The sequence below is a fragment of the Protomyctophum bolini genome (assembly GCF_963924005.1).
Source record: "Protomyctophum bolini genome assembly, chromosome: 2".
NCBI lineage: Eukaryota > Metazoa > Chordata > Actinopteri > Myctophiformes > Myctophidae > Protomyctophum > Protomyctophum bolini.
The window spans coordinates 38,943,322-38,965,051 of record NC_137863.1 but is presented as its reverse complement, the minus strand read 5'-3'; the positions used below and the strand labels follow the sequence as shown (position 1 = coordinate 38,965,051).

Genomic DNA, 21,730 nt, shown 5'->3' with positions numbered 1-21,730 from the left:
ACAATGGTTTTCAAGGCCAATTATGTATTCTGCATTTGAGGCACAGACCACCATTTGGTGAGATTTAGCCGCTCAGAGCCAAAATATTTTGTTGTTTGATACGATTCCATGCTGTATTGATGTGGTTTAATTCATCTAAATACAAAATACGGCTGGCCTTAACAGATGTGTTGTGTGCTGTGTTCTTGCTAATTCTGCAATTTTTGAGGAAAATGTGTTTTTTCCCCTCAAAATTGCTCCTTCTAAGTGTGTTCAGACTCGAGTCTAGAGGGCTTTTTTTTTTCTTATGAGTACTGGCCATCCCAACTTCAATACATTAGCATTAGCTATTTTTAACCATGCGCCAAGATATCATGCACAAGGGATGGTGATTCAATATCTGCTGCTTTGATATTGCTTTTTAACTAGGCCACACTTTAACCGCCACAAGAGTGTTGCTCAAAAGTAGTGAAAATAGCAGATCTGCGAGCTTGTAGATTGGCTATTTTTACTATTTAAAATCATAATAAAAATGGAACGGTTTTGGACATACAAGGTTTGGGTTTCCCCCAGACAGTGACTGCATGCTGAATACATGTACTGTATCTGCCTATTGCTGATTTACTTGAAATTGCAAATGTTGGGAGCTTTTTCATCTGTAATCTTGTTATGTGAAATTGACTCTGATTAGTTGCACTCACAAAACTTCTAGGTGCACCAACTTAAATTGAAAACAACTGACATCTGCTATGTCACAAAAAACCTTTCCCTGTGACATTGGCTCTAAAACCTTTGAAGTTAACCACTTTGTTCCCTCAGGAGTCCCTCAGGGCTCCTCCTCTTTTCCCTTTACACCAAATTTCTCAAAAAGTTGCCGAACTACAAGCTCAACTCAACGTGTTGCCAGTTTGTAGATCTGCATTTTTCTTTCCAAAATAGAGACACTGGGGTTCATGTGGCAAGGCCTTAATGGTGTAAGCTGAGTATTGGCTAATTGCTGAGCGTTTGACCCATGGCTGTGCATGGCTACCATTGAGGACATTGCCTCTGCAGTTTGTACCTTTATTTAGCTGCGACCTTGCAGCTAGTCTACGCCACTCGGTTGAGTGATGGGTAGGTTGTCTACCCAAAATCTTCAAAACCTAATCGAGAGTTGGTTGCAGCTTATCAAGAATTATTTTCTAAAAAAAGTTCTTGTTTTATCCTATACACAGACTTTATTTGCCCTGGTTGAGGTAAAGGCTTAAAGGCCATAAAAGTTGAATAATTGATATCAGACCTAGGGCTGTAACTGACCAAATTACTGCAAGATGAAGTGCCACCACATCCTGAACTGTCACTAAGGATCTCAACATGTCAAACATAGCCGCCACGGTTGCAATGGTGAACAAAAGCTATTTGCTAAATGTTTTCCTGTTTACACTTACCTATAAGAGTAAACGGTGAGCTTTCTCATTGTGTCTACTGTCTAACCACATGAAAATCATGTATAAATACAGCAAAGATGCAATATTGATGGATTGCTCAAATCACCTCTGAGATGAAAATAAGGGTTGTGTAATAAACAATCATTAATGATTACCCAGGCATTTGTTGTTGCCGATGGTATCCAACCTTGGGAAACGATGAATGCTCGGGTGATATATGTATCTACTTGACCACTGAATAGTCAGTTAACTATAGTAGGCTTCTATAAATTGTATGTAATTTCCATGTTCATAAAACAGAAGGGGAAGTCGATACATATGTACATAAAAAAAGAACTGGTTCCATTCTAGATTCTTGGAACCTTGGTGCTTTTCACAGAACCGGCAGCCATTTTTTGTTTCCAGTTCCGAACCAACTGTTAGTGTTCTGAACCAAGTCATTTTTCAGTGGAAACACTCTCAACTGGTTCAATAAAAAGAACAAAACCGGTTCAACCCTGATGTAAAATGGGCCATAGTATATCTATCCATGTACCTGAGGTTAGACATAAGGTCTGTGAGCCTAGCAGCACATATATACTGTACACATGATTTGGTTAATTCAAGTGCAAGAATAAAACAAAATCAGCGCATTGTACGTGGGAATAATTTGCAGAGTGTCCATGTCTGCGTCAATGAAGTAGAAGTAGACGGTTATCCTCCCACATATTTTATTTAACATTCGACCAGGCACATGTGTGTCATTGATTGATTAATTGGAATTTTCTATTTCACAGTATGTAGAATGGGTACATTTCAAACGAAAGTTTACAAAGTCGGTACAGAAACTGCTACTTTGTGGACGAAACCCTGAAATGCACAAGACTTGTTTACATCAGGGTCCACCATTTTCAATTCATCATAACAATTAAAGACTTCTATGAAAAAGAAAACAGGAAATCATCTTATTATAAAGAAAGTAAAAAATGGACGAATTGTGAAAGCCAATTAAAATCCAGCTCTGAGGAAAAACTTGCTGAAGGTATCCAATTAAAAAGAACTGCGTCAAACCAAAGCCAGATATTGCTGGCTTTTGGTTGTCTCTCAGTCACACACGGAAAGAGTTGAATACTGTGTCACACCAGCGTGCACAAATCACATTCTTACAGGTTTCACAGACCACATTATGGTCGCATATACAGCAACAAAGGCCACACGGTATAGAGCCCTCCCTGGTCGGCCTTTATCGCAACCCGCCGTCCTAATTGGCTGTTGTTTTTTAGGATCAATAGCGCCAGAAAACAAATCCTGAAAGGCGGTTGTTGTTCCAATTTGCAGATCCGCGTTCCGCTGCAGGATGGCAGACGAAGCAAGTCCATCGAGGAGAGAGAGGAGGAGTACCAGCGGGTACGAGACCGCATCTTTGCCCGAGAAGTAAGTATAGGGGCAGGTCCACTCCACTTGACTCGAGTATTTCCAGGGACAGATCCCATAAGAACTCACACTTAATTGGGACTAGGTCACTAGGAGCATACCATTACTTTTGGGATAGAATAAATCCTGATTTATCCTCATCTACAAGCTTCAGTGTGGCGCCATGCAACACGTCGCGAGCTTGTAGATCAGTTATTCTCAGCTTTAGAAAGCATTAAAAAACACGAGGGGAGAGAACACGTCGAGTACTTGTCCTAAAGACGAGAGACGGTGTGTCACGGATACGTCGTAGAGTCCCATTCTAAATCCCTGTGACGTCGACTCCAGTGAAGATGTATCATTTTTGAGAAGTTTTAATTGTGTTGATCTACACGTTTTTTTTAGGATTGGGCTCAAGTGGTCCTGCTTGGTTGGATAAAGCTATTCGTAATGTGCAGGTGTCTTTTTCTTTGCAGTCCTCTCAAAACGGATACATCAACGACAACAGGTAAGACCACGATGCAGGGGAGTCACCCCTTCCCTCCGAGCTTAAAATGTGCTTGTCAGTCTGCTGACACAGAGACTACAGCTACGTACGGGTTCTGTAGAGGTCTGGACGGAATTTAGATCCACTGTACAGAAGTTAATGACAATTGTCCAGCTCGTTAGTTCCCTATGACGTCCTTTTTAGAGAGGAGCAAAATGAGTGGTTTTGTCTTTAGTTCTTCAAGGTAACATGCAAACACTGTATTAATTTGACATTTGTAATTTTTTCCATTTTGCTGAAGTAACCTTCAGTGTGGGGAGCATAATGTCATAACAAAGATGTGTTGGTAATGGCAGACCCGTTATCCAGTACTAAAAGATATGTAAAGTGGTCAGTTTAAGTCTCCCCCCTCCCCCCATTGAGGATGAGTGATTCAGAGTCAATATGCTGAGAGGGAGAGAACTGGGGAGCGTGGGCCTTTCAACAGTTTCTGCTTTGTGTGCATTTTTGTTTCTAGGGGTAAAAGTTCTACACTATACAGTACCTCAACTTTTCCCCTCCTTCCCTGACTCCCACCCACCTACTGTACCCCACCCACTCCCTTCTCAAATCCAATCCTGTAACCACCAGCATTTTTCTCCCAATGTTAACTTCAACAGACTTTCCACTGAAGGCTACTCCTCTAGCTCTCAAAAGAGGAGGCAGATCTTTAGGTACTGGAGTGTGCTGCTGACTTTGACTATTAGGGCTGCAACGATCGGTTACTTTCTCTGCCGTTACTCTATCGATTACGCTTTTGATTGATCAAAATGTATATATCGGAGTCCACAAAATAAATACCCCATTATGTTTAACCACTTGCGTTGTTATACAGTGTTATGCACCAAGTTGCCAAAATACACAGTCTACAAGCTCACAACACGTTTCATCATGATGAGTTCCAGTGATGGACAATGATCAGCAGGGGGGCATATAGTATTCACCGGCACTTTATGATTGAACACCCTTTTATAGGCTATATAACAAATGTTACTTGGCCCATAAAGACAGTAATGCACTGTATCGATCACTAGCAGAGAAGGTGCAAAGAACTTATTATCAAACTTAAACGCATAACCGTAAAGATTGTTGTCATCCATACAGAAAACACACTAACACAGTGATCACATTTCATTATTATTATTATTATTTATTTTTAAAGATATTTATGGGGCTTTTTGCCTTCATTGATATACAGTAGCTTGACAGGAAATGGGGAGAAGACAGGAAAAGGGGGAAGACACCAGCAAAGGTCGTCGGGATTGGGACTCGAACCCGCGGCACGCTGTCAGGCTAGCCTAGGCTATAGATTACCAGCCTAGGTGCCCGGTCTGCTACGCTGGCCCAGGCCCACATTCATTTCATTAATGTGACTGGTTGCTACCTCCATGGCGCGAGGAATAACAAACAAAAAGCCAGCAACCTGCGCAGGCCAGTTCCACAACCATGGGCAGTTCCTCAGCATCTTAACAAATAAGGCTGATGAATTTTGCGAGTGCATAATTATGTACTAAAGTACAGCAGACCTAAGTGTATGTTTTATTGGTTAATTTCACTCACCATTACTAGAGCTGAAGACCTCTTCCTGAGAACAGAACCTTTCTCCAGTGCCAGAAAGGCACTAAAAACAAAATCATGTTATAATAAGTCTAGGCCTCTGTTAGCCTGTATTTACAGTCTATAAATTGATTTGCAAATGTATATATTTTTGAATAATGTATGTATTTGTAAAACAAAAACAGATTGCACAAAGTACAATCTGAGCCCCAAAATGCCCCGTGTCCTGACACGTTGTGAGGTTGCAGATCTGCTATATTTTATTCACTAAAATCATTAATCGATTATTCTTTTATAATCGATTAGTTCGATTAACTTGTTGCAGCCCTATTTGACCTGTGTGTTTTGCAATGCCCATCTCTGAAAGTGGTTTGGTGGTTTGGTTGGTGACTTGACTTGTGGTGTCCCTTTGCTTGCCGTGGTGGGCTGATTGATGGCTCCTCCAGCACCGCACCGTGGGGCCTTCCCACGGGCCCATGCATGGCTGCTTTGTGGTTTCACTGATTGGGGGGACTGATTGACTGATTGATATTTACCCTGCCACACTTCAACCATCACTACATCTCTCTATGAGTCTCTGCAGTAACTGCACTACCTCCACAGTATATCTTTGTTGATGTTTTGTGGTTGATTTGGTCAGATTTGTTTCCCAGTGGCCACCTGGTGGACGCAAGAGCCAACTGCTTGACTGCCTACCCGGATCTACTTAGACACTAAATAATTAGCGTCACTGCTAGCGAGCTAAAATGAGGCCATCCTTACTATAGAAAGCGCCAATGTTCCAATCGGGATCACCGGACAATCGGAGAAGACCTCAGAACGTCGTGCGTTTTGTCAAAACCATGGAGAGCTCCGTAGATTTAGAGTTATTCAGCTTTTTAGTCCGCCTGTATACGAGAAGTGAACGACAGTGTGCACGCGCGAAACTGGCCTTAGGATCGCTGAAGAAGGAAAGGCTAAAGCAAAAAAGAAAAAAAAGAAATCAGCGATCCGGTTTGATATCAATAATAAAGCTTATCTGACGGAACGTTCCGTCACGAGCAGTTTTTGTTTAGTTAAATGCTATTATACCTACAGTACAATACCTTCAACCTCATAACAATTTGTCTAACAACAAAAGGCAATTGGATTTTTAAGGAAATACACCAGTATTATTTGTAAGCCTAAACTAGACTATTAACACTTTTAGGCCTGAGGCCGATTCTAAAAATGCTTTCTAAATCCTGACCTATAAAACCTAAATGGGTTAATTGGTGTACTGTAATATTTACAATTTACTGGTCAGTGTTTGGGACTATTTCTTACTGTGTGTCAAGAAGTGCACGCGCATCCAAACATTTTGACAGGTGCTGGATCCGAAAAAAATTAAGAGATTACGCACAGTATACTGAGAGTGAGAGTATATACCTGACGAAGGCCAGTTCGTCCCAAACATTATTTTTTGTCCGCGGTGTGCAGATCTCTTCTTTCTCTTTACAAGCTTGTCAGTGCTGTCACCAATGCACAATGCAATCTCATATGTACGTGTGTGTATATTTCTATTACGTCCTTAAAAATTAATGCCCAAATAATAATACTAATACAAAAATGTTAACCTCGTTTACAGAAACCTCACTTGTGTGTAACTAAGGATACATCCACTGGCTTCCCTCAAGTTCTCCCATTTTAAACAAATCAATACTCAAGCTTAGAAATAAGTGGTTGGTTAACCGCGTTTTCAGAAACGGCAACACTGTGTAAGGCGTAAGGATATATTCCTTAAATGAACCTACACAAAATACATGGGGAACGTAATGGGACCGCGGGGAAACCGTCTGTGATTGATCCTTCTAATAAAGACTGGGAGTGACGAAGTGCAGAATAGCGATAGCTGATACGGAGTGGCTTTCCCCGGTGTGTGTGTGTGTGTGTGTGTGTGTGTGTGTGTGTGTGTGTGGTGGAGACGTGGTGTTGTGAGGGAGAGAAAGCAGGGAGAGATGGAATATCATGTGACCTGACCAACGGCAGAATACCTCCTCCTCCTCCTCCTCACGCTCTCATCTTTGTCTGCAGAGCGAAGCGAGGGAGCAGTATAGCACCCACCCTTCCTTAAAATAGGCTGTTGCAGAGAAAAGGCTTAAAATAGGCGCTCCATTAATTACAGCCTCGCTGAAATATGTATCAACCGCTGCCACCTTCAAACAACCAATGCTTTACCGTCACGGTCTTACGTACCATCTCTGTGTTCTGGGTGTTGGAGATTCCCCAGAAATCCTTAGACGTTTTTCTTTTTGTGCAGAGATTCCCCAGACAATTCTGGAAAATAAATTCAAAGTTTGTTTTCCATTCTCGGGCTAATGCTTGCTCATTGCGATCGCCTCTTTTACTTTGGTTCTCTGAGGATGCCCGAAAGATCTGAATAAAGCAGACTTGGCCATTTTCTGGATAACAGGCTTGCTTAATTATTATAAAAATGTGTCATTTTGTTTCAGTTACTATCATTTTGTATTAATAAAAATGTTTGGTTTGGTTTCCCACTAGCATTATAGCGTTACATTTTTTTGTGTCTCTTTAATTGGAGCTATAATATTAAGGTTGTGACTGGTGACACTTAAACCCTATACCTATATAATTTGTTGACCGCAGTTTCCCCTCTACGCCAGATTTATTTGACAAAAATACCCAATCTACAAGTTCCCACCGTGTTGCATTGTGACCTGTTGTGAGCTTGCAGATATGCTATTTTTGCCAAACGGTTATGCCAGGCTCATGCCAGGGTTCATGTGGTTAAAGGCTTTGTGAAAGCGGTGTCCATGCTTACAAGTCTGATCGTTGGTTTTCTTGGCATATAGCTGCCTTTATCCAGTGTGACCGGCCACACGGAGGCACTGAGTGTGTATGCAAGCAACATAGCCAATCCATAGTGGTGAACCTGTGTTAGCAACGTGGTTAAGCCATAGATACCGTGTGTGCGATTACCGGTAGGTGTTTGTGTGTAGCTGGTCTTACATGTTCAAGTCTGTGTATATGTCAGATTGTCTTTTGTGTCTCCATTACAGTATACAGTACTGTACGTGTAGTTTAGCAGTGTGCATGTCATGTTGTTGTATGGACCTTGTATCATGTATTCACAGTTTGTGACAACGCCATATCATGTGATTGTGTCTTGGAATGTCTGTGATGGTTTTCATCGTCACATCACCCCAGTGTTGTCTTCCACCCCTTGTGGTATATGTGGTTGTCTGGAGCATCTCCTTCTCTTGCATGTATTTTTGTTCTTTGGATGGGTTGTCACGTGGGGCGTATTTGTATGGTTGGCGGGTGGGAGCTTGTGGTCGTTTTCATTGCCTGACCTTTTTATCACGGTTTCTACACCAGCCACCGTGCATCTGTCTATTGAATGCCTGATCTCACCAGCCTGGCTGGCAAAGTGTCTGTCACTACCTCTCGATGACCGTACTGTGCTCTTCTCCCCCCCTCCACCCCCCACCTTCTTCTGAATCTTCTCTTCTCCCAATTCTCCTTTCTTTCTCATCTCCTCGCCACTCCTCTTGTCCGCCCCTTCACTGCTCTCATTCTTTCCCTTCCCTTCATGTTGACACCCAACTCCCCCCCCCCATCATTTTCTATCCGTTATCCTTACCTACACCTTCCCTTAATTTAATCTCTTCCTGCCTGTTTACTTCACATCTCTTCCTCTTTTCCTACCCCTCTCTCCTCTCTTCTCCTGTACACTCTGCCTCTTCCTATCATTTGTTCCCTCTCTCTCTCTCTCTCTCTCTCTCCCCCCTCTTGCCTCTCTCTCTCCCAGGGGGAACCGTGAGAGTTCCAGCCGTGCGTCCAGCAGTCGCCAGAGCAGCACGGACAGCGACATGAAGTGCCTGGAGCCGCGGCCGTGGAGCAGCACGGACTCCGACAGCTCCAACTGTCGCACGCTGCGGCCGCCCGTCACCAAGGCCAGCAGCTTCTCTGGCATCTCCATCCTCACCCGGGGAGACAGTCTGGGCAGCAGCAAGGGCTCACAGGGCAGCTGCAGGGGCTCCCGCTCAGGTAAAGGGAGCATGGGGGCACCCAGAGTGCGGGGTGCGTCGTGGGGCTTCCAGAGTTGTCTGTTTAAAACCCATTCTGACCTGAGATCAGATTCTAAAAATGTCTGTTTGAAAATGACAGTTTTCTGAAAAAGCTATGTTCCACTCCAGTGACTCCTGGTTCAAAGACGAGAAGATTCATGGAGTGAGATGTGTTTACTGAAGAGGCAGGCACAGATGTATCGGATTTGAATCTGAAGCCTGGGCTCTTCAGATCATTTGAACGTTAGTTTAGCATAGTTTTGTGTGAATATCTTATTCTTAACTCATTCAATTTTAACTGAAAGGAAAGATGGAAAAGGGCTTCAACAGGTTCAATGCAATGTTGCATCCATGGAATTTGCCCCAGAAAGCGGTCCAAAAGGCACCTTGTGCTTACTTAGGTTACAGATGGAGGGCTCGTCTAAGAGACGGGTGGGGTTTTGGATATAGGGAGTGTTGCTATTTCTACCGTATTTGGTGTTTTTTGTACACCCACAGCCAACTCTTCTCTGTATCTCCACCATGCAGGCCTGCCCCTGGTGAGTCCAGACGTTTGTCCCTCAGCAGCGCCCCCTCAGTCCAGCCGTAGCCTGCTCCCCTGCCCCTCTCAGCAACCTCCGCAACAGCCTCAACCACAGAGCGCCCTGCTGCCCACGCCGCAGCAGCACCCCATGGGCAACCACATGATGGCTCAGGTACGCTATGTCTATCAGGTGAGGCAGCGCTGCCTGCTCCCTTAACCACATGATGGCTCAGGTACGCTATGTCTTATCAGGTGAGGCAGCGCTGCCTGCTCCCTTAACCACATGATGGCTCAGGTACGCTATGTCTTATCAGGTGAGGCAGCGCTGCCTGCTCCCTTAACCACATGATGGCTCAGGTACGCTATGTCTTATCAGGTGAGGCAGCGCTGCCTGCTCCCTTAACCACATGATGGCTCAGGTACGCTATGTCTTATCAGGTGAGGCAGCGCTGCCTGCTCCCTTAACCACATGATGGCTCAGGTACGCTATGTCTTATCAGGTGAGGCAGCGCTGCCTGCTCCCTTAACCACATGATGGCTCAGGTACGCTATGTCTATCAGGTGAGGCAGCGCTGCCTGCTCCCTTAACCACATGATGGCTCAGGTACGCTATGTCTATCAGGTGAGGCAGCGCTGCCTGCTCCCTTAACCACATGATGGCTCAGGTACGCTATGTCTATCAGGTGAGGCAGCGCTGCCTGCTCCCTTAACCACATGATGGCTCAGGTACGCTATGTCTTATCAGGTGAGGCAGCGCTGCCTGCTCCCTTAACCACATGATGGCTCAGGTACGCTATGTCTATCAGGTGAGGCAGCGCTGCCTGCTCCCTTAACCACATGATGGCTCAGGTACGCTATGTCTATCAGGTGAGGCAGCGCTGCCTGCTCCCTTAACCACATGTTCTCCTGTGGCCGCCAGAGCCACGCCTCTCACAATATCCAAACGCTTCCGGTCATACAGTCTGGAACACGGACGCTGTTTTGACGATTTAAGGGAGAGAGCGGATGTGAAGCGTCCTCCCCACTTCCATTTCATCTTTACAGTCGAGAACATTTGTCCTAATATAAATTGAAATCATCATAGCATATCAGTGCTGCTGTCGGGAAGAAACCACTTCAGGAAATTAAAAATATACATTTTTCAGGAAATAAAATAAAATAAAAATTAAACGAAGCAATACTGCCTCATCAAAGTTGGTGTTGTGACTTTATATATTGTCATATACTTACATGAGAGGGGTAGAGGTCTTTTTAATACTTATCATTTGCTCAATATTTTTTTAACCAACACACAGACGCAAAGGGTGTTCAATAGCATTGATTTATGATTCCTATGAAACATAAACACCAATAGTGTAGTTAGGTGGTTTCTCCCCGACTGCTGCTTAGCATAAATGGAAATTAAAACATTTAAAAGGAAAGATATTTTAAACGGAAATGACAATCATAATGAATGGGATGGTCAGGAGGAGTTAGTGGGTTATTCTAGATCAGCTCTCCTCCTCGTGACCGGCTTGATGAATGCATTTCAGTTATTCTCAACCTATTTTGATTGGCTGTTCATCTTTGAGACACAAATGTACACTTGGAAATCCTCCGTATTATTCCAACTGACTGCATTATGGATCTTGAGAGCCACTGCTGCAGATAACATGTCTTCCATGTCCTCGTGCCATATAGCAAAAACAAAATAAAAATAGTTGCAATCTCCTCTTTGGGTTTTACACATAGTACAATCGTAGTTTTAAGTATATCAGTATTAACCCATTTTGCGCGGGAACCCCTTTTGGTGTTAGCATTACGTTATGCTTTAGCTATTGAAAAATAGCAGATCTACAAGCTCATAGCACGCCACCGAGTGGCGCGCTACGAGCTTGTAGGTCTGCTATTTTTGAAAAATCGAAGGACTGACATAGAAACATAGCTTTTTCAGAAAACTGTCAGGATGTAGAAGACATTTTTAGAATCTGATCTGAGGTCAGAATGGGTTAAACTGCCTTTTCCCCACTTTTCCATTTTGTTCATTAACAACTTCTCCTCTGTTCTAACCCACATCTTTCTCTCCACCTGCCTATCAAACCTATACCTTCTCACCGGCTGGCTCCTCACCCTTTTCTCTGTTTCTTTGCTTCCCCCCCACCTCTCTCTCTCTCTCCCCCTCCGGTGGCGCACGCAGCCTGTGGCATCACTGCAGCCCTCTCAGCCTGTCTCCTATTCAAGCCCCTCCTGTCCCCAAGTTCTCCTGCCCATCGCTCCTCCCCAGCAGTACACAATGGTACTGTTACCTCTCTGGGAGACTGCTGTCTCTTAAAACACTTGCATATATCCAAGCAGAAAGTATTAAGGCCGTGACACACTGAAAAATAATTTTCGAGTGTCTGTGCCAGGCATCAACACTCCAAAATGGAAGCTGGGCACGTCCAGTGTGGCCGCAGCCATTGTAAACAATGTGTGTGTGTGTTTGTTAATGCACGTGTCTGCCTCTTGCAGTGTGTCAGGGCCTTTGCACTGCTGTACCGTCATATTCTGTTGTTTGGGCAGTGCAACTACTACTTGCTGGAAACTGTGATTTACTCACATTAAAGACCATGCCTGACAAACTGCATCGACGTGAGCATAACCAACGCGTCATGCAAGTCTGCTTGCTCACAGTCTCTGTTTCATTTCAAAACGGTCTCGAGATAGAACGGTGATACTGAAAACAATCAAATGCATGCAAACAAGTTTTGCCGTGCCTACTTTGACACCTCCAATGTGAGTACAGCTGTTGTAAACAATGATTACATTGAGCGTCTGACACGGAGTGTGTCAGGGACATTGGAGTTAATTTCACACTTCACTCCCACATTAATGCCTGTTTTGGACATGCCATAGATGACTATTCTCAAAAATATTCTAGGCCGTATGTGAGGACTTAAGTTGTTTTGAAGCTCATATCTCTCAGTACCTTTACTTACACAACACTTTGCTCCTGTTGACAGTCATGATATTGCTCTAGACCAGTGGTTCCCTAAACATTTTAGCCTGTGAGCCAAAAAGTCTCCCCGGGATTAAAAACTAGTGAAAATAGCAGATCTACAAGCTCACAACATGTCGCTTTGTGCCATGCTGTGAGCTTGTAGATCTGCTATTTTCACTACTACTTAAACATTTGTTTAAGTGCTTTGTTTGGGAAATGGGGCTGTCTAGACCATCATGTAGGTCGGACAATGGTCAGGCAGACATGACGGAGAACTTCACATGTCCAGGCCATATATGGGCATATAATATGCCGACTTGCAGTGACGTCGGTCATGTCATATATGTTCTGGACTTTATGACGTGTCAATGTTGGCCTTAATGTCGTTATTTAAAGGGCTTTTACAGACGGTTTTCAATTAGAACTACGGTAGTTTACTTGTGGATCTTATCTAGTTTATTGATTAATTCATAGCACAGAGGAACTGAGTCCAAATGTTGAAGTGGCTGTTTTTTGCTCTACTTGTCGGGTCCGCACTGGCCAGTGACGTGCTCGAGTTCACGGATGATGATTTTGACAAAAAGATCGGAGCAGATGAGCTCGTCCTGGTGAAGTTCTTTGCTCCCTGGTGTGGCCACTGTAAACGACTGGCACCCGAGTATGAGGCCGCTGCCACCAGGCTGAAAGGCATCGTCTCATTGGCCAAAGTTGACTGCACAGCCAACGACAAGGTCTGCAACAAGTATGGAATTGGCGGCTACCCGACTGTGAAGATCTTCAGGGACGGAGAGGACGCGGGTCGTTACGATGGCCCCAGGAAGGCAGATGGCATCGTCAGCCACCTTACAAAGCTGGCTCTGCCGTCTTCGGTGGAACTCAAGACTGAAGCGGATTTTGAGAAGTACATTGCAGGACCCGATCCCAGTGTTATTGGGTTCTTTGCCGACAGTGGAAGCACCTCCCAGGCCGAATTCCTGAATGCAGCCAGTGCTTTGGGTCGGACTTACCGTTTTGCCCACACCAACCTAGAGTCTCTTCTCCAGCAACACGCAGAGGGAGTCACCCTGTTTCGCCCGGCACAACTCCGCAGCAAGTTCGAGGACAGCTCAGTGGTGTTCAGCCCAAAGAAGTTCACCAGCAACAAGATCAAGAAGTTTGTCAAGAACAACTACTTCGGCATGTGCCCTCTCATGACGGAGAGCAACGAGGAACACCTTAAAGGGGAAAAGGACCTGCTCGTGGCCTACTATGATTTGGATTACAACAAGAACCCTAAGGTCTCCCACTACTGGAGGAACAGGGTGATGAAGGTTGCCAAACGATTCCTGGACGAGGGGATGGAGTTGAGATTTGCTGTTGCAAACAAGAACCTGTTCAGCCAAGACGTGTCACAACTGGGCCTGGACGGGAGCCCAGGAGAGCTGCCTGTGATCGGCATCCTTGGCGACAGTGGACTCAAACACGTCATGACGGAGGAGTTCACTCGTGATGGGAAGGCCCTGGAGGAATTCCTTCACGACTACTTTGAGGGTAATCTGAACCGCGTCTAAGCCTTTTGCTGATCCTAGGGGAAAACAATGGACCAGTCAAGGTGTGGTGTCTGCGAATTTTGACTCCATCGTAAACTATTACAATAACCCGGAGATTTGTGTAAAGAAATAATCTGAACATTTTCAAGGTATTTCTTTTTTTTTATGTTCAGAAATAGCAGATGTACAGTACAAGCTTGTAGATCTATTTCTGAGTAACCAACGCTCAAATGGGTTAAACTTTTTTTTTTAAGAATTTATTTTTGTTTTAGGATCAAGACATGAATCGAACCTGTGACTAGGTATCATGCATCAGAGGCTATTACACGCCTTAACCAAGTGGTTATTATATTGGATATATAGTGGATATTATGTCTGTATCCCTTTTATGCCCTGTCCCGAGCCTGGGAGGAGGCCTTTTTGGGGCGGTTCTGGACAACCGTGGGTACGACCGACTTAACACCGGGCGCTGCACCCCCTGTTGTGGAGTGGAACGCGTGTGTCGAATTTGACGAGTTACATGGATTACAGACGTACGTACGTCGTACACAGAGACTTTATAGCATTTATAGTTGCTTTATGTTTTTGCTTTTCTTTTTTCTTTACTGCTCTGTAAAGTACCTTGCTCTGCATTCATGTCTTGGAAGGTGCTATATAAATAAAGTTTATATATACGGTCATCATTTTTATTTATTTTTTTATTCATACTTTTGTATTTTATATTTGAAAGGTTATATTGTCCAGATCGCTCAATGTTCCAACAACCAACTAAATGTCTGTTTTCCGCCATCCACCGCAGGGATGGGTATCGTTGGGTTTATTTTTTTTATCCGGTACCGATTCCGGTTCCTAGCGGTTCCCTATTTCGGTTCCAAAATGGTATAAGATAACTGGAAAAAAAAGTTTATTAAACGTTTTATTCCTTTTTATTGCCTTAGTCAATTTAAGACATGTAGGCTAATGAATAGAGTAACATATTGTCCTTTATTCAACTGTACGTTGAGGATAAGAGTGACAATAACACATTTTGACAATAACGAAAGAAAGCTCAGACTGAGGAGCACTGCAACACACACACACCGTCTCACACAGTCTCTCACGCTCACACACACGCACGCACACAGGCACGCAGGCACACACACACAAACTTTTTATATCATTAGGCCAATATTTGCTCTATGAGTAATGAGTATATGATAGTATATGTGCGTGTGTACATTCAAACTGTAGGATTGGTTATCGTCACGGACAGAAGTGATTCTTTCCTTTTCCAACTGCGTGCGTTGGGAGTGCAGTCAGAGCCATTAATTAGCAACTCTGTACAGCTGTGAGACTCTGCCTTTGATGTGTAAAATCACACTTGTGTGAACTGTGAAGTGAGCGGCACCATTTATCATGATTATGTCGCTTTGTGTGTGTGCCCCTCGTGGCCTAAAGAGTTTATACGGAATAAAACGTTCCGTAAAAGGTCCATAGGCTTGGCTGCCACATGTCGTCACGGTCATTTGGCAGCCTCTGTGGCACCCGTAGCACATTTATTTTGCCATTGACTTGGCCTAAAAAGTTAAAAGTCCATAGACTTTGCTGCCACATGACATCCCTGAAGGCACACACAAAGCCACGCGTTGGAGCGGCTAGCACCGCTCAAACAATGATGGCATGACTTCCAAATTAGTCAATTAGTAAAAAGTGTATATGTTCGGCACCTGTCATATTTCATAGTATTCTAAGTCTATAATCCTGACCCGCCAGCACTAACATTATTCTGGTCTCTTCCAGGGAGACGAGCTGGCGCCCCAGTTCAACCAGATGACGCTGAGTCGGCAGGGCTCCAGCGAGAACCCTGAGCCTCCCCCCATGTACCAGCCCCCTCCCACCGTGCTGTCCCAGCACCCCCCTCCACAGACCAGTTACATCATGGCCACCACGGGTCCGCCTATGGCCCCTCCGTCTGGCTACCAGCCAAACACTGGCCACCCCCATCCACCACCCCCTCCGCCGCCTCCGTCCCAACAACCACCTCCACAGGGTTACATGCAGCCCCCGCCACAACAGGTATGATGGCTTCCTTCACAGCCTTAGAAGAGCATTACCAACACACTTACACAAGTCATTTGTGTTTAGCTCAGAGGATGAGGACCATTTTACTCGGACTACACTAAAACAAATGTGCACTTCTGTTACAGGTATAAAGTTATGGAATTCACAAAACCAGGAGTTGAAGAGTTGTACAACAGTGTTTCAGTTTAAGAAAGTGTTTAAAAAGGAAAAAATATATAAAATATGAATCAGAAGGTTAGATATAAGTGTTCTTTTGTTCCCTCAGCGTTTTTTTTGTTCTCTTGTTGAGCTCTATGTTCTTTTGTTTTTCTTTCTTTTTTATTTGATGTAATCATGGTGATGTAAAATGTATGGTTTTGTAGCAGCATCAATTAGATGTTTATTTTATTTTATGATAGGGGCAGGTTAAAATAAGATTTATCTTCTTCCTGCTCCTTTTCTTTTCTGGTTTGAAATATGTAAAAAGAAAATAAGTACAAAGTAAAATGAATACAATGTAAAACCATAACTGAAATGAAATAAATAAATATGAGATGAAATAATATTAAATGAAATATCGTAGATGGATCAAATGCTATTCACTAATAATTGTATGAAACCAGAATTAGGCACTCTCCTTTTTTGGATGACATTTGATTGCTGCCTCCATTACCTCAACCATACGGCAACTACGCCTGTACATGGGAAACATTCCACGTAGCTGGAAAATATCAGCGACCAAAGCTTTCTTCTGTACATAGCTAACCAGTGCGCAGATGGAGTGAAAAGGTGTGAACTGTCAACGTGTGTGATTCCTGTGACAGAGGGGTTGGAGAGTGTCCTCTTTCCACTGAGCAGAATGCTACACGTTGCCTTCTCACTTGTGCACTCAGTCAACCAACCAGTCAACATGTCACACTCTTCTGCTCTCTCCTTGCTGACCTGTTGCAGCTTTGCATCCATAAAGCATTCATTAACATTCACTAGAGGAGAGGGAACACAATTGATCACTTTACAGTAGGAGCGTGCAACTACTGTTCAGAGGAATGTAGAGATGGAAACTCGTGAACCACACCGGTGTCAAGTTTGTCATTGTAGATTTATATGGTAAAGAGGGTGTGTTTACAATTTCCCATGGTCATTAAAAGGTTGCTGAACATACCAGAATAATTGAGTTGGTGTTGGCTAAACATCATTGCTTGGATGTTTGAGAAGTATCTGTTCTCCAGGGAATATTTTCGGCTAGACCTTTCAAATTAGTCCATGCTTTAAAATCTATTAAAGTGCAGTGATGACTTACCTTTGACAAACTGTTAAATTGGTAAACTACAATATTTGGTAAATGGTCAGCTGCAATGTAATGTATACTGTGAGACGTCGTAAATGTGCTAAACATGCCAGACTGCCCGATGTTGTCTTTTAACCTCTGGTCCTCTATCTATAGCATTTCATTAATGCTTACCTACAACTCCAGTCTGTTTCTACTGCAGCACCATTAATAGAGAGCAATCAAAGTAGATTGTACTGTTTAAATTTTATTTTGTAGCAGAAAGGCTGGTATTGTAGTCGCTGTAGCGCGCTGTTGTGACAAAAAGAGAGCTGAGCCAGAAGGCAAAGCTCTTGGTCTACCGAGCAATCTTCGTTCCTACTCTTACCTATGGTCATTAAGTGTGGGTCATGACCGAAAGAATAAGGTACAATTTTCTCAGACGGGTGGCTGTCCTCTCCCTTAGAGACAAGTTCAGTCACAAACTCGGGAGTAGAGCCACTGTTCCTTCGCTTTGAAAGCAGCCAGCTTGACGAGGACAGCCCACGCTAACATACGTGGATGTACTCAAGAACGACGCAGGAGCGCAAAGTACCAACGAACTGGCCAGATGTATGGAGAACCGGGATGACTGGAAACGACGATGGAGGGCTCGTCTGAGGACGACCTAGAGAGAGCTTATAGTAGGTGGTTTGAGCATCTAGTCATGCCTCCCACTGGTAGGTGACTCGCCTCGGCATCGCCTAGGAGGAAGTTGCTAATGTTGCCCCTGTGACCCGACTCTGGATAAGCAGTTGAAGATGGATGATGAAAGCACTTTTTTTATTTGTTTATTCTTTTTAACTTTTTTCTATACTTTCCAGATGATTACAACATGCAGTGGTGACAGACGGCTCGAAAAATCTAGACCGTTCAAACTTTGTGTGGCATGTTTCTGTCCAGTGTTTTATCTTCCGCCTCCAGTTTGGATGTTCTTTTTATAGTTTTCTTTACCTCCTTTGCAACGTATCTACCCATGCTCTGTACTTTCCGTCCCTCTCCGTGCCTCTCGCTCCATCCTCTTGTCCTCTGATGTTCATGCGGTATTGACTGGGAAGGGAAAGCATACATACGGCGGTGGTGTTTGGTGTGTGGGTGGACGACAATGGAACAGAAGAGCAACTATTGACACCGCTGTACCCCCTGTGGACACCCTGGGTTGCTTGCGATCCATGTCATGTATGCAGATGAAGGCAGAGGCAGCAACTATCGATCCTCCTAACTTTCACTTGCTCTCCCTCTCTGTCCTTTTGATGTGCCTGTAGGGATCTATCTATAGGGATGTTGTGGAAAGCGAGAATAGCTGCATTATATGGGGCAATTAGAGTACGTGTACCGGAAGCAGACAACTATAACAAACCATTTTGTATGTTTTGTTTTTCGTTTTTTCCCTCCCCACTTTATTCATCATGCCGATTGATTCCTCCCCACACATTTCCATGTTGTTGTTGTATCCTACCGACTCACGAGGAGCACCCACCGGGAGGACATAGAGCCCCGGCCTGTAGTTGTAGTAATATGCAGTGATCATTTTCACCCTCCCGCACACGTTCAGTTTTGTTATTTTCTGATGTTTGAAGCTACGCTTTTTAAAGTCCAGCTTCATGGCACGAAGGAAATGCGAGAAACACTTCTACATACTTCTACATCTACATAGACATGCATCGAAACCTGAAGCTAGTCCTTAATGTTGACGCTGTATATGTGAATTGGGGCACAATGGATTCGAAAATCAGCCACTAAAAAGTTGTGTTGGCTGATAATTTTCCTATTGATAATTGATTAATTTTCCCTTCCATTCCCGCCCTTTCGTTAGTCACCCCACGACTCCATATATGGTCACACCTCGTGACATCACACCTCCACATATGCTCACGCCTTGTGACATCACCATGACATCACGCCTCTATATATGGTCACGCCTCATGACATCACGCCTCTATATGGTCACACCTCATGACATCCCGCCTCCATATATGCTCACACCTCGTGACATGTCACGCCACCATATATGAACATCACATCTAACCCTGGATAACCGTACATGGAGAAGACTGGATCATCACCTAGATCTGCATATATGGAGCCAGTCCAGCAACTCTATATATGACCTCAAACCCTTAGATCTCCATATATGGAGCTGACCTGTTCTGACATTCCATATGTATATCTCATCAAACCCTGTACACTCAAGACAGAATTCATTCCATATGTTGATCTGACCCCCCATGCCAAAGCGCCAGTGCTCGCAGGCGGATGCGTGCACACGACCTCCCCCCTGCTTGTCGCCCTCAGGGCCTCTTACTGGTATTGGTGTGGTTGCTCTAACAGGGCGACCAGACTATAGTAATTGCCGGGCTGTATTTGATGTGTGACGTACCATGTGGGTCAATACATCGTCATCATACTGTACTTGGCAAGCTACTCGAGCCCACACCGGAATTGTGCCTTTCTAGTGTGTCTTATTGCACGTTTTTGTCTCACGAATACCACATGCTGTTGTAACTGTTTGTAACTCTCTTTCTTCCTTTTTTTCCTCACTTCCCTCACCCAGATCCAGGTGTCGTTCTATGCCCCTGGTCAGTATCCCAGCTCGGGCCAGCAGTACCGCGTTTCCCAGCCCATGTCCCACCAGGTGTCTTATCCCACCCAGCGCGCACAGCCCATGCCTCAACCTGCACAGCAGTCAGGTTTGTATACATGTATTTGTCGGTACCAAATAAAATCTAGCTGGCACCTTTCATTGGAGTCCACAAGAAATTTCCAGTCAGCGAGCTGTCACAAAATGGACACAGTCACAAAATGTGTCACAAAATGAACACGGTCACAAAATGTGTCACAAAATGGACACGGTTAATAGTACATTGTTATCATGATTTACCGTTCTGGTGGGGGAGAAAGGCTACACAGTGGTATGTGTCAATACTAGAAAAGATGTTGTCACTTCCTGTAAATCCAGGAAGCATGAATCTGTAATCGTAGTTCACAACTCGGAGTCATGAAGAGAGAAATCCATTTCTTTATTTTATATCTTTTTTTTTAAATGGAGGGACAGACAGTAGGCTGACAGGAAATGGGGAGAGAGACGCGGGGGGGGGGGGGGGGGTTACAGGAGTCGAACCCGCGGCACACTGCCAGACTGGATTACCAGCCAAGGTGCCTGGACCGCTGAGCCACGGCCCAGGCAGAGAAACCCATTTCTATCATGTAGGGAGGCTGTGTGTCTGCTTCGATACAGCACAAAGCCAAATGTAGGAGAAACAACATGTTGTTCACAGAACAGACAAACTGAAGGTTCTGGGGAAAACGGGAAAAACAATTCTCTCTATCGGCTGGGGGAGAAGTGATATGAACGTGGCAGATGACATCATTCGCAAACCTGGATCAACGTGACAGATGACATCATTCACAAACAATCAATGTACCGAAATACCCATCAAACTGGGTCTTTGGTATGACCTGGCCGGGGATCGAACCCCAACCTCTCCGCAAATACTTGCTTCCCAGCCATGTAAAATTAGTGCTAGAGAGGCTGAGCTTCGGCAGTTACTGTGACATGTTAAACTCTCCAAACAAACTTCTTCTGATGATGGTTATTAGCTCAAATCATGAGGTCCAAAAATGTTTTTACTGAACAATCTGAAAGGCAAAATAAGCATAAATGAAGCTTAACTGAAACAGAAAGCAAATAAAATGACTATTGTGTCTCATTCACCCTCGACTGACTGACTGACACAAATCAACAGATAATATTAAGGAGACGTCACAACAGGAGCTAATTGACAAAATATGAAAGGGTGAGCAACCAAAAATAAAATAAAACAGGCAAATATCTATAAAGAGGTGTTGCTAAAAATACTACCGTTACTAAAATGAATGTTACACAGCATGACTTTAAAGTACAGTGTTGTGTATTTAACATTCATATTTCCATGAACCTCATAAAAATGTATTGTCTGGAATTCCACTGTGAACTGATTTTAATCAATTAATTGTAATACATTTTACCAAGGCATAAGAAATTAATCCTCTAGGTCATTCTGTATGTTTGATACGTAGTTATACCAGGTGAAAGGTAGATTTTAAATAGCCTTGAACCAGCGTTGTTCTGACAAGTCGAGCACAGTGCACTCTTACCCAAATACATTTGAAAAGCTTGGCAGCATTATCCTTCGCCCTCTTTTCATTACATTGGCAGGCAGAGAGAGTTGACTAGGTGAATGGACGCTGGCTCGCAAGCAAGGCCTGCTAAGTCTTTAACACCGACGGTCAACAAGACCTTCCAACCAGGCGGTGTTCTCAAACACAAAACTAGCTGTTGTGAAAGTTTATTTTGGCAGGATGTGAACTACTGTACACAAGACAATGTTTTATGGGAGCATTTAAATGTGTCATCCACATCATTGCCTGGAATTGCTGCAGATTGCATGATGATTAAGCATG

At 44.0% G+C, this 21,730-nt stretch overlaps 1 protein-coding gene and 1 pseudogene across 7 annotated transcripts in view; both read left to right on the top strand.

The window, feature by feature from the left end:
• The window catches only part of r3hdm2 (R3H domain containing 2), a gene marked incomplete at its 3' end in the record, with an annotated part of 45,594 nt that overhangs the window by 12,032 nt on the left and 11,832 nt on the right, over positions 1-21,730 (top strand). Inside the window, exons 10-17 of one of the 6 annotated variants that reach the window (XM_080781189.1) lie at positions 2,724-2,819; positions 3,275-3,306; positions 3,945-3,998; positions 8,672-8,910; positions 9,459-9,625; positions 11,630-11,728; positions 15,721-15,996; positions 19,842-19,977. In XM_080781189.1, coding sequence (XP_080637315.1) covers positions 2,724-2,819; positions 3,275-3,306; positions 3,945-3,998; positions 8,672-8,910; positions 9,459-9,625; positions 11,630-11,728; positions 15,721-15,996; positions 19,842-19,977 — 1,099 coding nt within the window. Of the gene's footprint in view, positions 1-2,723; positions 2,820-3,256; positions 3,307-3,944; positions 3,999-8,671; positions 8,911-9,458; positions 9,626-11,629; positions 11,729-15,720; positions 15,997-19,841; positions 19,978-21,730 lie in introns of all 6 variants that reach the window. The other 5 variants (XM_080781188.1, XM_080781191.1, XM_080781190.1 and 2 more) reach the window with 5 other exon arrangements.
• Positions 12,907-14,074, top strand: LOC308325852 (protein disulfide-isomerase A3-like; annotated as a pseudogene). The gene has a single exon. The product of its transcript is annotated as a protein disulfide-isomerase A3-like (transcript).